This window comes from Manis javanica, chromosome 6 (assembly GCF_040802235.1).
Source record: "Manis javanica isolate MJ-LG chromosome 6, MJ_LKY, whole genome shotgun sequence".
Classification (NCBI taxonomy): domain Eukaryota; kingdom Metazoa; phylum Chordata; class Mammalia; order Pholidota; family Manidae; genus Manis; species Manis javanica.
The window spans coordinates 81124360-81137372 of NC_133161.1; the positions used below are offsets into that span (position 1 = coordinate 81124360).

Sequence of the window (13013 nt, forward strand, 5' to 3'; positions counted from 1 at the left end):
TGTAAGTCTTGTTTGCTTCTTCTGCTCTTCTCCTTCCCACTTCCTCCAGCCCTTCAGCCCTCTCCTTCTCCCTCTCTCTTGTCTAGAATTTAGAAGGTAGATAGGCTGTGTGATAATAAAAGGAGGGTTACCATGCGGGAGGGGAGTTGAAGGTTCATACTGAAGCTGCCATCAGCATAGTTGTACCCTTTGGCTAAATCATGTTACATCTTTGAACCTATTTCTTCACCAGTAACTTGAGATGATTGAAAAGATGATTTCCAGGGCAGATGTGAACTTAATCTACTTGTGCATCTAGGCCTTTAGCATTTTGTAAGTCCACAGTCTAAGTCACACTGGAGTGACTCGCCCTAGTCGTACAGCCAACTCCATCATGTGACTCAAGTTGGAACCCATGTCCAGTGACATCCTCATACAATATATGCTGACTGGCAAATCAGTTTAATTTATAAGTGCTTTCCTTTAGAAGCTCTTAATTGATTAATATAAATTACCTTTCAGGCTATTAAAACTGCTTTCAAGAGTTGTCAACTTTGTGAATTTTTACCCATCATAAAAACTCTAGGTACAAACTCCTCATTCACCTATTAGCGTCACCTGAAATTGTACCAATTACTGCAGTAATTGGGGTTGTAATTAGCAATTAATGGCTCATTGAAATACCAACATAGGCAGCACTTATTCTTTTTAGGTAATTAGTTGCATTTACAAAAGAAAAAAACTAAACATAGACTTCATATGACAGTTTCTTAATGTCTTATTAATCATTTGTTCTTTTGCTGTCCTCCCTCATTTGTTCATTTCAAAAACATGGGATTACAACAAAGGGACTTAGTATATGTTCAGTTAGTGTTAAATAGACCTTTGGGTGATATCTTCATGTTATATTGGGTAGGTTTTGCTAGAATTAAATGCAGAAGAACCTGTGTACAAAGTATTTGAAGTGATGTATTTTTTTCCATATGGGTATCCACTTGCTCTTGAGTTGTTTAATTTAAAAAAAAATAGCTAAAAAATGTTTTAAACATCAAATAGCAGATGATAGCATAGTCCAAAAAATCCTTTTTTGCTCATTGCTGAAGGGAACGTGTTGATAGCCTCCCAGCCGGTTTGAAGAGAGCACGAGAGCAGTGGAGCTGTGAGATATATAGTTTTTACACAGGGCTGCTTCCTGTTGCCGACTGCCTTAAGAAATCCCTGATTGTTTTTTAACTTTGATATTCCTGAATGGATGCAAAGTTTAACTATCAATTACTTAATCGTATTTGTTGATTGCTGTATAAACAGACTTTTAAGTTGAAATGATTACTACTTTTTTCTGTTAATAATTATTAAAGTCCACTATATTACTTAGTAATACTGGTATGTTACCAATTACCAAAAACTCCAAACAACTGTGATTTCAACACTAGGAGTTTGTTTCTCACTCAAGCCAGAGAATATCAGTTATGTAGATTGGGCTGATAAGGAAAAGGAAGCTTCACAAATAAGGGGTCCACTCCTATCTTATTTCTCTGTCATCCTCTGAGTATGTCCTCAGCCTCAGGACCCACCATTGGTCCTTGTGCTCTTTCTTAAGAGGCAAAGAATGGCATTCCCTCTTTTTTTAAGGGTGCTTCCTGGAAGCCACACACCTTTCCTCTTACACAACATTTGCCATAATGTAGTGGTCTCATGGCCAGTTACCTTTAGTTACTTAGCAATCTGGAGTTGTACTCAGAGGGGAAGAGATCTGGGGGGACAGAAACATCTCTGATGTGGGTACTCTATATAAATCTGTGTTTTAAAATAACAAGTGGTCTGTGATCTGCAGAAAATGTTAACCTATTTAGAGAATCAAGATTTATACATATTAAAATTTAGATTATAATTTAAATCATTAAGTGATTCAATGCCAAATAAATCAGACAGGCTGTAAGAATAGATTTACTACAGGAGTTTTAGAAAAAATGAATTATAGACTACAGTCATGGGTGAGGTTTTTGAACTATAGATTGAAAATCAAGTCAATGGGGGAAAAAAAGGGAAAACTTCTATAAAGGCAAGAAAATATAAAACAGGGAGATGGACAAGTACTGTTGGGGGCTAGTGAGCCCAGCTAATCTGAGAGTTTATCACAGAAGAAGTGTGATGTCAACTTGGAAGCTTTCATAATGGCAGACTACATGGCCTTGAAGGTCAGAAGGGTCTGTCAAGCATTTAATGTATAGGAAAATACCACAAATCCTTTGAGCAGTGGGATGGTATGATTGAAACTCTCTATTCTGATTGGTAGGAGAAACATTTAGGGGACCTTGACCAGAAGGTAAACTATTATAATGGTCAGATGTGGAATTTAAACATGTGAACAAGGGACCAAATAGGAATTTTAAGAAGGAGAATCTTTGGATAGAAAAAATGAGGATATCAGAGACCTCACACACACAGAAAAAATTGATACACATATGTATTGCAAAGTGATTGCCACAGTGGTATTAGCTAACATCTCTATCACCTCACATAATTACTGTTCTTTTTTTGTAGTATGAACATTTAAAATTTACTCTCAGCAACTTTCAAGTATATAGCACAGTATTGCTAACTATAATCACTATGCTACACATTAGATCCCCAAAATGTATTCATCTTCTAACTGGAAGTTTGTAGTGGTTAGAGGGAAGCACCAAATCCCCATGTTCTCCCACCCATAGCTCCTGGCAACCACCATTCTACTCTCTGTGTCCATGAGTTTGGCTTTTTTTTGATTCCACATACCAGTGAGGTCACACAGTATTTGTACTCTCTTATTTCGCTTAACATAACACCCTCATTTAAGTGTATCAAGTCAACATGTACACCTTAACCTTCACAATGTCATATTTCAAAAAAGATTAAAAATAAATAAAAACAAATGAATTTGGTGACAGACATAAAGTGTGTTAAAATGAGTCTAATTTTTAGTTTGAGGGGATATGAGGTTGTTGGGAACTTTTGCTGAAATGAAGTATCAGAAGTGATTTTCTTTTGAGAGCAAGGTGATGAGCTTGATTTAGAACAGTAAAATTTGAGCATTGATATGCGAATAGTTTTATTTATACCCCAGCATTGGGTCATATTTTGAACTATATGATTGGCTTTGGTATCTAGCATCAGTTGGTTGTGTTCACTCTGAGACACACAGACACACACACACACAAAAAAAAAACAGTACATTATTTTGAAGTTCTCAAATGATTCTGATTTATATAGGTGATTCTGTAGCTGTATTTTTGTTGTCTTTTGTATAACTTCATGTCTTATCTCAATCTGTCTTATTTTTCACCAATTAGAGTTGTAATAATTGTTCACTTTGCAATCAACTATGGATCCAGTTATGCTTAAATTGATTAGATGATTTATTTTATTGCTGACAGGTGAGAGTAGTGAAGATACTAACAAAAATGCAAGCTGTTTGTAATTTGACAGAGAAAATATCACTATAAAATATGTGAATATTGCTAAACGGCATTAGCTCCTTTTAACTTCTACAAGATCTCTTTCATTCTGCTTTTGCCTTTATGTATTAATAAATTTCTGTATCTTATACCATTCACATGTAGATTCATAGAATCATCTTGGCTACGTAATTCATTTTATGTTCACTATATTTTATGAAGAAAAATAAAAAATATCTTTGTCAAAAACTCAGCTTTTTAAGCACTTCTCTCAGGTACACCAAATATAGAATTCTTAAGAAATACATTACTATCACCATTACCTAAGATTTATTGACTTACAATAACAGAAAACTTGCTCCTGTAGAACCAAATGTGTCTTTATTATCATCTGATTGAATTTATTTGCTCTTAATAGTAGAAACTTCTTCTGTATCAGAGTTCACATTTTTCTCTATGCAGCACATACTTGAAATTATTTTGTAGTAAATTCTCCCTATCTTTAACTTAATAGAACTCGCGGTGTTCAAGCTTATTTCTGAGCCGCAGCTAATAACTATATGTGAGTCATCTAAATGAGTAAGCCTTTGTATACCATTTACTTTACTGAATATTCCGCTTAACCACACAACTTTACCTTGCTATCTGCTGACGGATAGATCACCCTTTACGTCAAATCAACGTGTTTTATGGGTTATCTGGCATCTGCAGAATTACCAGCCAATTGCTTCATAATAAGTGCTTTTATTTTTAAAACTGTGGTGATTTGTCCTTGGCTACAATTCTGTATATCTGGCTGTACAATTCTGTGTATCTGGATGTGAGTTTCTGCCACTTGTTTATCTACAAGTTAGAAAAGTGTTCAGGGCATATGAAAGTGGAGGTATCAAAGGCACTCCTGAACCACAACAATGATGTCATCTGAACATGGAGTCTCACTGTTGAGAACAAAGTTAAAATTCAAAAACAACTTCATTAATCAAGTCCCTATAGTCTGTGCAGAAAGGGGATTGGGAGGACTGGTGAGAAGAGGCAAACTCCTGTTTTTGAAGAAACCAGGCTGTCCTATGGTGCAAATCCCAGTAAGAGAGACTTGGCTCTGGAGGAGCTTACAGTTGAGACAGAAAAAATTACGAACATGTCAAAAAGAGAGGTATAATACTTCTTAAGAAGTTACCTGAAGTTAAATTTAGATTAACAGTTCCCCAGTAAAAGCGTACAGTCTGGAACTGTTCACTTAATGACATCTGGCCCCCTTACTGTGGCCTTCAGACCACCCAAGACTCTGACCCAACCTACATCTCTGGTTTTGTTTCTTATTACACAGTTCAGCATTATTGTGTACCCCTACATTGTACCCTTTTCCCTTTTTACCTGTTTAATGTTTATTTCTTTTTATTTTCTATAACCTGCCTTTTCTTTCCATATCTCTTTATGTTCTGTTCCTAGAGTCCCATCTGTTCATATGCATCTTATTTATAATTTAAAATAGAATACAAACAGCACCTCCCATGTGAAATCTTTCCCAAAAGCAGTTTTTCCTTACTGTGTTCACTCAGAGAACTTTATCTGTATTACAACAGCTATCAAATTTGTCTTTCTTCGGAAATTATTTTGTATCTGCAGTATAAACAACTACAGGTACAATTGGCTCCATATAATAGTGTATGTACTCCCCACATCACCTAACACAACGCACAAATTACATATAGTAAATAACAGGTATTTGTTAAATTAAGCTGGATGCATAAATCAAGATGAAGGGTGCTAGAGTTGAAAATGAGTATCGGAGTAGAACTTCAAGGTTAGTTTCTAAATAAAATGACACAGGGGTAAAAGTAGATGGAAAGTGCCAGGAAACACAGAGTCACAGTTATCTAGGTCCCTGCCCGTACACCTTTCCCATCCCACCCTCTTAATCATGCTAGTATTCTCCATGGAGTTTCTGCATGACCTTGGAAAGTAACTTTTAGATTCTCAGGAAGTTTTACGGTGTGCCACAAGCCTGCATTATTGGAGATGGAGAAGGATGGGGAAATAGTGTGACATTCCAAGCCCTACCTGTAGGAGTATACTTTTTTAAAAAACTGAAGTATAGTTGAATGAAATCTTGTATCTGTTTCAAGTATACAACGCAGTGGGTCACCAGTTACCCACATTATGAAATCCTCACCCCCACTAGTGTAGTTACTATCTGTCATTATGTTACAAAATCACTGACTATATTCACCATGCTGGCCTACCATCCCCATGACCAATTTATATCATGATTGAGAATTTTTGTTCCCCTTTAGCCCCTCACCCTCACCAGGAATATGCTTTTAAGGAGTTAAAATCTAAGCACATTGTATAATAATCTATTATTTTAAAAGTCTACAATCTGTAAAAAGTAGTTCCAGTGACTCAGTGCTACTGTTTTCAAATATCCACATATGGAGTGCTTATTATGTTCCAACTTAGTTCTAAGTGTTTATGTATATAGTCATTGAATCTTTTCTAAAATTCTTCGAAGTGGGAACTTATTATTATCCCCATTTTACTGAAAACATTTAGGTAATATATCAATTAAAAACTAGGTAGACTACTTTAAAATGTGTCTCTTAAATTCTGTGCTAGGCTGTTTCCAACCAAAGACAGCTTCAGAGGAGAGACAAGAGAGGAGACTCTTCATGTCAGTGTTTACCCAGTTGGAATGACTGCTGTGTAGTCATCTGCCCTCCATTTCTCAGAGCAACCAAGTTCTCTGAGAGAATACAGTAAAGAAAAATTGCTTTGGAGAAAGCTTATCTTCAGTGAATCTTCTTGCTGTTTCTGTGCCATAAAGCTCAGTTATTCAGCATTTGAAAACTCGATCTGGGAATGAACATTGTTTGGAGACCACTTAATTTTCAGAAACATATGTCCATCCCCAAATTCAGCATTGATACATTAAAGAGAAGACAGATGTCAAAACTACTCATATTTTAGCAATATGCAGAGCAGTAAGCAGTTTCCTAGGGCCAAAATAATACTCTGCTAAGAAGACAGAGGAATGTAAGAAAAAAACAGTAAAGCAGATTTCAATACCCTATGAAGTTTTTGTCTCCTGTATATTCTCCAAGCTTTAAAACTTGACTCAACTCCATGTGACCTGGAAAATGTTCTGATCTGATACCGATTCAGTTACTTAAATAATGGCTAATGTAACAGGGACTGTATATATTTCCCCCAGGTACATTCTTACCTAATAGTAAATCAGTTGGTATGGCAAGTCTGGTTCACGAGGTTTCCAGCAGCTGAGGTTTCATCTGTCTGCCATTCATCAGGTTGCTGTCCTATCTGTATGATCAAAACTGAATCAACACTACCATGTCCATGGCTGAGGCCAAAAGTAAAGGGGTAAGAGTTAGTGGAAGGCAAACAGCATGGCCTAAAAGATGTACATATAACACTTCTACTCAAAGGCTGTTAACAAGAATGTCATCACATGGCCTTACTTTGGCAAGAGAGACTCTTGCTGGGGTAGGCAGACCTGTAAAACTTGTGGGGTACTACTGAAAGAAGGAAGAAGAAAAAGGCATATATCCAAGTCCTGTCAGAGTCTGTTCCTCTGGTAGTGTAGGCATTTGTGCAGGTACTTACTCCCACACTTAGAGCACACTCACTCCTTCCTATGGGGGATGACCCAAAGCCCCAGTAAGTTAGTTCATTCCACTCAGAATCCCAGATCTCCACCTATTATACAGTTCTTTCTGTCATGTGCATATGACTTCTCCTAATTTGACTACTTAAAATACAGCAAAATGCCAGTTACTTTTTCTGCCCCATTCCCATTACTGCCCAGACAATCTTATGTACAATAGGATGTCTAATGGATGACGATAAAAACTCCCATTTGGAAAAGAAAGTGGGAAATACCAAGCAATGACTGGTCCATGATATGTGTTACAGTCCAACAGGCAAGAAGTGCAAAGACCTCCTGCTCTGGTGTAAAGAGACTTTCTTGGCCAGCCCATCCACCTGATCGCTCCCAGTAGTGCCCTGGGGGACTATCTGTCTCTCATCTCTAACTCTGCCTGAGACGCCTGAAGGGGTGTGTTGGGAGCGAAACAGCTTTCTTAGCTTGCTGTTTTCTGCTATAGGTTTAGGAGCCAAAAGTTGCTTTAGGATTCAGAATTACAAGATTTCTGCAGACTGGGCTTGTAGTTTCTTTGGTAATAAACAACATTAAAGACAACACTGAGTTGGCTTCTACTGAATTTCTTCTATGAGTTTTCTGAGCAAGTAGTCCCAGTTTTTATATTTAGTCCACAAATCATCTTTAAATGTAACATCTTTTGTATATTTACTGGTTTCTGAATTTAGCCCATCTTGATCTCTCTCACCTTAAAGGAGGCTTACTTTGCTGAAAATAGAAAGTTCGATTGTTAAAGTAATAATGGACATTATTCATTTTTTAATTGTCGGTCTGTATCTATGGCAGAGGCTTGCCAGCTGCCCACCAAAGTCCTGTCTGTCATTCCATGGTGAGATGTTTGCCTTGGAAATGGCTGCCTCACCAGAGACTACATTTCTCAGACCTCCTCTGCATCTGTGTGGGACCGGTAGAGTATGACTGAAAATAGTATGTGTCACCTCAAGCCTCAGATAGCTGTGACTCAGGTGTGCCTTCTTCACACTTCCTCCCTCCCTCTAACTGCTGCTCATCAGTGCCCCGGGGTGACCTTGGTAACCAAGTATTGAATAAGGCATATGTTACTGGTCTCTGAACACCTGCTTGAAGCAGAATCTATGCCCCTGTGATTAGCAATGTCTAGTCTTAAGAGTGTAATATCTAATTTAGGAGTGAGAGAAAAATTTTGTGTGAGAAATAAGATTTCAGATTGTTCATTAAGTTAATTTGTGTTACCATAACTAAGGTAGAATCCTTTTTCTATGCTTAGGGTATTTCCCAGATTAAAAGTTTTACTGAAATGACCAGCTGTTTGCCTTCCAAGATTCTCTAGTACCTCAAGGTGGGTACATAACCCACACCATTCATGAGATTGACCTGAGACCTGGATGTGGGGTGAGAATTAGGGACTGTGGAGAGTCCATTCTGGGCTGGTAGTACTTGGCCAACAACACCCAGATCCCTAGAAATCCCATGAGCTATGCAGTACACCTTTATTGAATTAATTCTGGCTTAAAAAACAGTCCAAATTCATTATCATGGCTCGTCATTCAGAACCATGATTCATTGTCCATAGGAGATGACTGACACAAACCTAAAACAGTGACTCCCGTGACAGTGATTAGACCCAGCAACAGGATCACGGCTGGCTCTCAAAGGCATTTTTCAGTATGTGAAATTTACTTTTCTTTCTTTTCATGAGACTAAAATCATGAAATCTTTTAGAATAAGGAAAATGCATTTGAACTTGTTAGTTGGAAATGCAATTAGCTGTCATTTGAAATGGTATTTTACCAAGAGAATCAGCCCTCAATTCATCATTATGTGCTTTATTATTTCCTAGCAGCTGAAATGAAAAACTGATACTTTTATTATTTTTAGAACATATTAATTACAGAATGACTCTACAATCTGCACACTTTCTCAAGGATGTTTTTCTAACACATATTTCAGTTTTCTGAGTTAATGTACACATAAACACCTTTTAAAATTAGTGATTCAATTAATAACATAGCATAACCTAAAAAATGCTGTCTGTAGTAGAATGGTGGACCATTAGATTTAGTGAAAGACACACCCTCATTTCATTTTGATCAGGGAAAAACATTCTCATAAATGATCGTTATCATTATCACCATTAGTGATGGCATTCAGAAATGAGATGCCCGCATTGTGGACTGTTATTTCTGCTCCTTTCTCCTATCATCCAAAAATCCTTTTGGAAAGCAAAAGAACATCTAAAATATGGGACTTTGTACTTTTTACAAGGATTTTAGAAGCTCTGATTTCCTCTCAAAATATGTAGCTTTCATTATGCATCATTATGAAGCTGTTTACTTCAGGGAATTACAGCTTGTGGTTATTATCCTTTTTACTATTTGACCTTCCATAATCCTGAGCCTATATAAATAATGTACCACTTAAATGCTACAGTGGAATTTTACAACAAATTAATTAGTAATATTACAGAAGAAAGTACATTGTTTAATTTTGCCATAAAAGAAATATCTCAATTTAGTATAATCAAGGGGTATTTCTAATAGTAAATATCTCAGAAGACGTCTGAGAGATTATTAGTATTTTTAAACATAAACTAAGATTTTAAGCTAAATTAAAACTTAATGGCCTGGCCCATACTGAAAAGTATAGCTCTTTCTTCTGTCTTTAAATATAAATATTAATTTTATGAGGCATAATTATACAGATCACAGTTAATTTCAGTTAACAACTATAGTGAAAACAGAAATCCTGGATGAAAGCAGTTTTTGCATATCAGTATCAAATGCATTTCAAATGGACCTTTTTTATTGAAGTATTGTTGATATACAATCTTATGTTGGTTTCAAATATACAACACAGTGGTTCAGCAGTTACCCATATTATTAAATCCTCACTCCCTCTAGTGTATTATTATCTATCAACATAGTAACATGTTACAGAATCATTTACTATTCTCCATGCTGCACTACCGTACCTGTAACCAACTTATTTTGTGACTGCAAATTATTGTGTCCCTTTATCCCCTTCACTGTCCCCCCAAACCCACCTCAACCCCTCTCCCTTGGTGACCGCTAGTCATTTCTCAGTGTATATGAGTCTACTGCAATTCCAATGGACTACTTTAAGTTTTATATTTAATGTTATCTCTAAATGTCCTTTAGCTGGTGGGGATTTTTATTGAAATGCCCCTAGTTTGCTTGAGTAGGACTCTAACAAATTGTTCAGATAGAGTAGAAGGTACAGAGAACTCTGAATAATACAGACATGTCAGATATGTGCTCACAAATAGCCCTAGAGGTGGGACAGAGAATGCAAGGAAGTGACCTCATTCCCCCAGTACCCCTGGGCTGAGATCCAAATCTTCTGATAGAGGACATAGTGATGGCCTGCCGAATGACAGAAGTCATGGCAGTGTCCCACTGGAAGGATTCACTAGAATTCACCCTCTAGGATTGAAGTGTCCTACTGGAGGCACTCCACTACAAAAATGCTCAGCAAGTACTGCTGGCCAGTAGGTGCCGGAGAGCAGGAGAATGCTACAGAAGCCTTGGTCTGGAGAAGCTCCCCCTGCCGCAGGAGCTGAGCTCTTGTGAAGGTGTGAGCACTGTGGTGCTGAGCTCCAGAGAAGCACGAGTGCACACACTCACACTCTGCAGGATCCAGATGCTAGGAAAGCTGAGCCTGCTGCAAGAACTTTTGAGCAAACAAAGCAGAAGCAGGAAGCAAAAATCTTTTCTCATTCAATGTTTCTCTTTCATCATCTGCTGACAAAGATTAAAATTCAACTTGTTAATAAAAGAAATAGATACAAAAGACCCATATATATTTTCATAGAGCAGTATAAAAGAGCAAATATGGTCCTGAGAGGCAATAAATGTATATCCAGCACAACATTGTACCTAAATTAGGATCGAATGTATTTAAATTTGTAGTTGTAATGACCCTGACTTGGGGAGTCAGATATCATAGAAGAATAGCTGAAAGTGAATTGACATGTCTACCAGCATGCTTATTGCTTAATCCCAGTGCTACCACAAGAAGAAAAAAAGACATTTTATCTCAGTGGCTGTAAGTTTCTGCAGATGCAAATTGAAAGAATTAAGCTTACCATTTCACTTGCATTGACCTTGTCGGTAAATGGTTGTTGGGGAGTGCTATATTTAAATTTCCTGTTCCATGTAAATGTGACTAGTCATTTGAAATGAATATATCATTTTATAATATAGCCACTAATAAGAAACAAATTTCGCAGTCAAGGAGAGGCCCGGTAGTATGTATTGTTTGACATATACTAATTGGTCAAATTATATTTATTTAATAAACCTGATTCTCAGTACAGTTCTCCAGAATTCCATAATTTCTCAATAAAGAAAAGGGAAAAAATAGATTTGGGGACATAAGTCACATAAATTATTATAAGGAATTTTCTCAAGAGTCATGTCTAAATGTGTTCAAGGGGAGCACTTCTTCAGCATAAAATTATCATCCAATTTATCAGCATTTGTTGCTGTCCATTAGGTCTAAGATGTGTGTGATAATGTGCGTAAATAACTTTAAGTAGAAACTTAACTGGAATTGGTTTAAATTATTGTGTTTGAAAGTCAATACAGTTAGACAAGTTTTTTTCTAATTACAGCAAAATAATAAAGGTTCTGTATCTAACAGTAGATTCTTGAATCTGTCATTGAACTTCAGACCATTCAAGTAAATTTAAGGAAAAGAGTGTTTTGTGGAGTTGTTTTAATTATACTTTAGTCTTTAACTATAATTTGAAATGGGCTGGCCATTATCAAATACGTGAATAATAAGGTTAAAAAATTATGCTTTATAAGGTAACAGTCCAAGAATAACAACAGTCTTTTTATAGGCCAAGATTACAATCTTGGTAGAAACTAGTCTCACCTTACTTGTCTCATCTGACCTCAGTAACCATCTCACCTCATATGAGGTTGAGTGAAAATGTAAGGATCAAGTAATTTAAAGTACAGTTTTCATTAGTTGCAAATAAATTTTCTTTCAAACCAAATTTTTCTGTTAGTTAAGAGGGAAGAAAATGTATAACCTATGGACACTTGGTGAAACATTTAAGTTGGCACCCAGAAACTCCTTGTTTATAGGTTATTTATGAAATAATGGAGAAGGAAAATTGATTTATGTTAGCTTTCTTTTGGACTGCTGTGTTGTTTTCCATTTTAAAAAAGGAAAAGATTAAGGCACAAAAATTGTTAAACCTTGCTCTGGCTAAGTGGAATGTGTCAATTGTGTTTTGTGACTTCTAAAAATATTGTTGTAGGTCATATCTAATATTTTTATTTAATTTCTCTATTTTAAATTTAGTTTAATTCATCTCTCTCTCTCTCTTTTTAAGCTTCTCCATGGGTTGATAACAGTAGAACTCCAAATAAGATTGACCTTTATGACGTACGCAGAAGACCATGGTAAGAATTTTTAGGTAGTCATGAAAAGGTAAAATAGACTAAAGAAGGTTATATTTTTTGTTAAAACATTGGAGGCAGTCTTTCCATTATCAGGTTTAATATTGTCTAATTATTTAAAGACCTCTGCTGTGTGCTTTCTTTCTAATAAAGAAACACATTAAAGGATGATGATGAGTTCAAGTAGACAACAATAGTAAATATTGTTGAAATAATTTATCAAATGCATTGAAAATGGACAACTTTGAGTACTATATTCAATGTTATTTCTTAATGCCTTTTAGCTGGTGGGGATTTCTATTGAAAGGCTCCCAGTTTGCTTGGAGTAGGGCTCTAATGAAGTGTCAAGACAGAGTAGAAGGTAGTTTGCCTCTGGCAGTGAACTAATGGGAGCTGGCCCCTAGGTAAGAGCTGCAAGTAGCTGTAGTCATACAGCTTTACATTTCATTTTTCCAAAAAGGTTTACTGTGGTCCTTATTTTCCTAACATACAACTCATAACTGCATTCATTGG

The 13013-nt window shown here is 36.4% G+C and overlaps 1 protein-coding gene across 15 annotated transcripts in view; it reads left to right on the forward strand.

The window, feature by feature from the left end:
• The window catches only part of CACNA2D1 (calcium voltage-gated channel auxiliary subunit alpha2delta 1), a 512731-nt gene that overhangs the window by 365676 nt on the left and 134042 nt on the right, over positions 1-13013 (forward strand). For all 15 annotated transcript variants that reach the window (XM_073238917.1, XM_073238921.1, XM_073238916.1 and 12 more), the window contains exon 8: positions 12434-12503. In XM_073238917.1, the coding sequence (XP_073095018.1) occupies positions 12434-12503 (70 nt within the window). The remainder of the gene's footprint in view (positions 1-12433; positions 12504-13013) is intronic.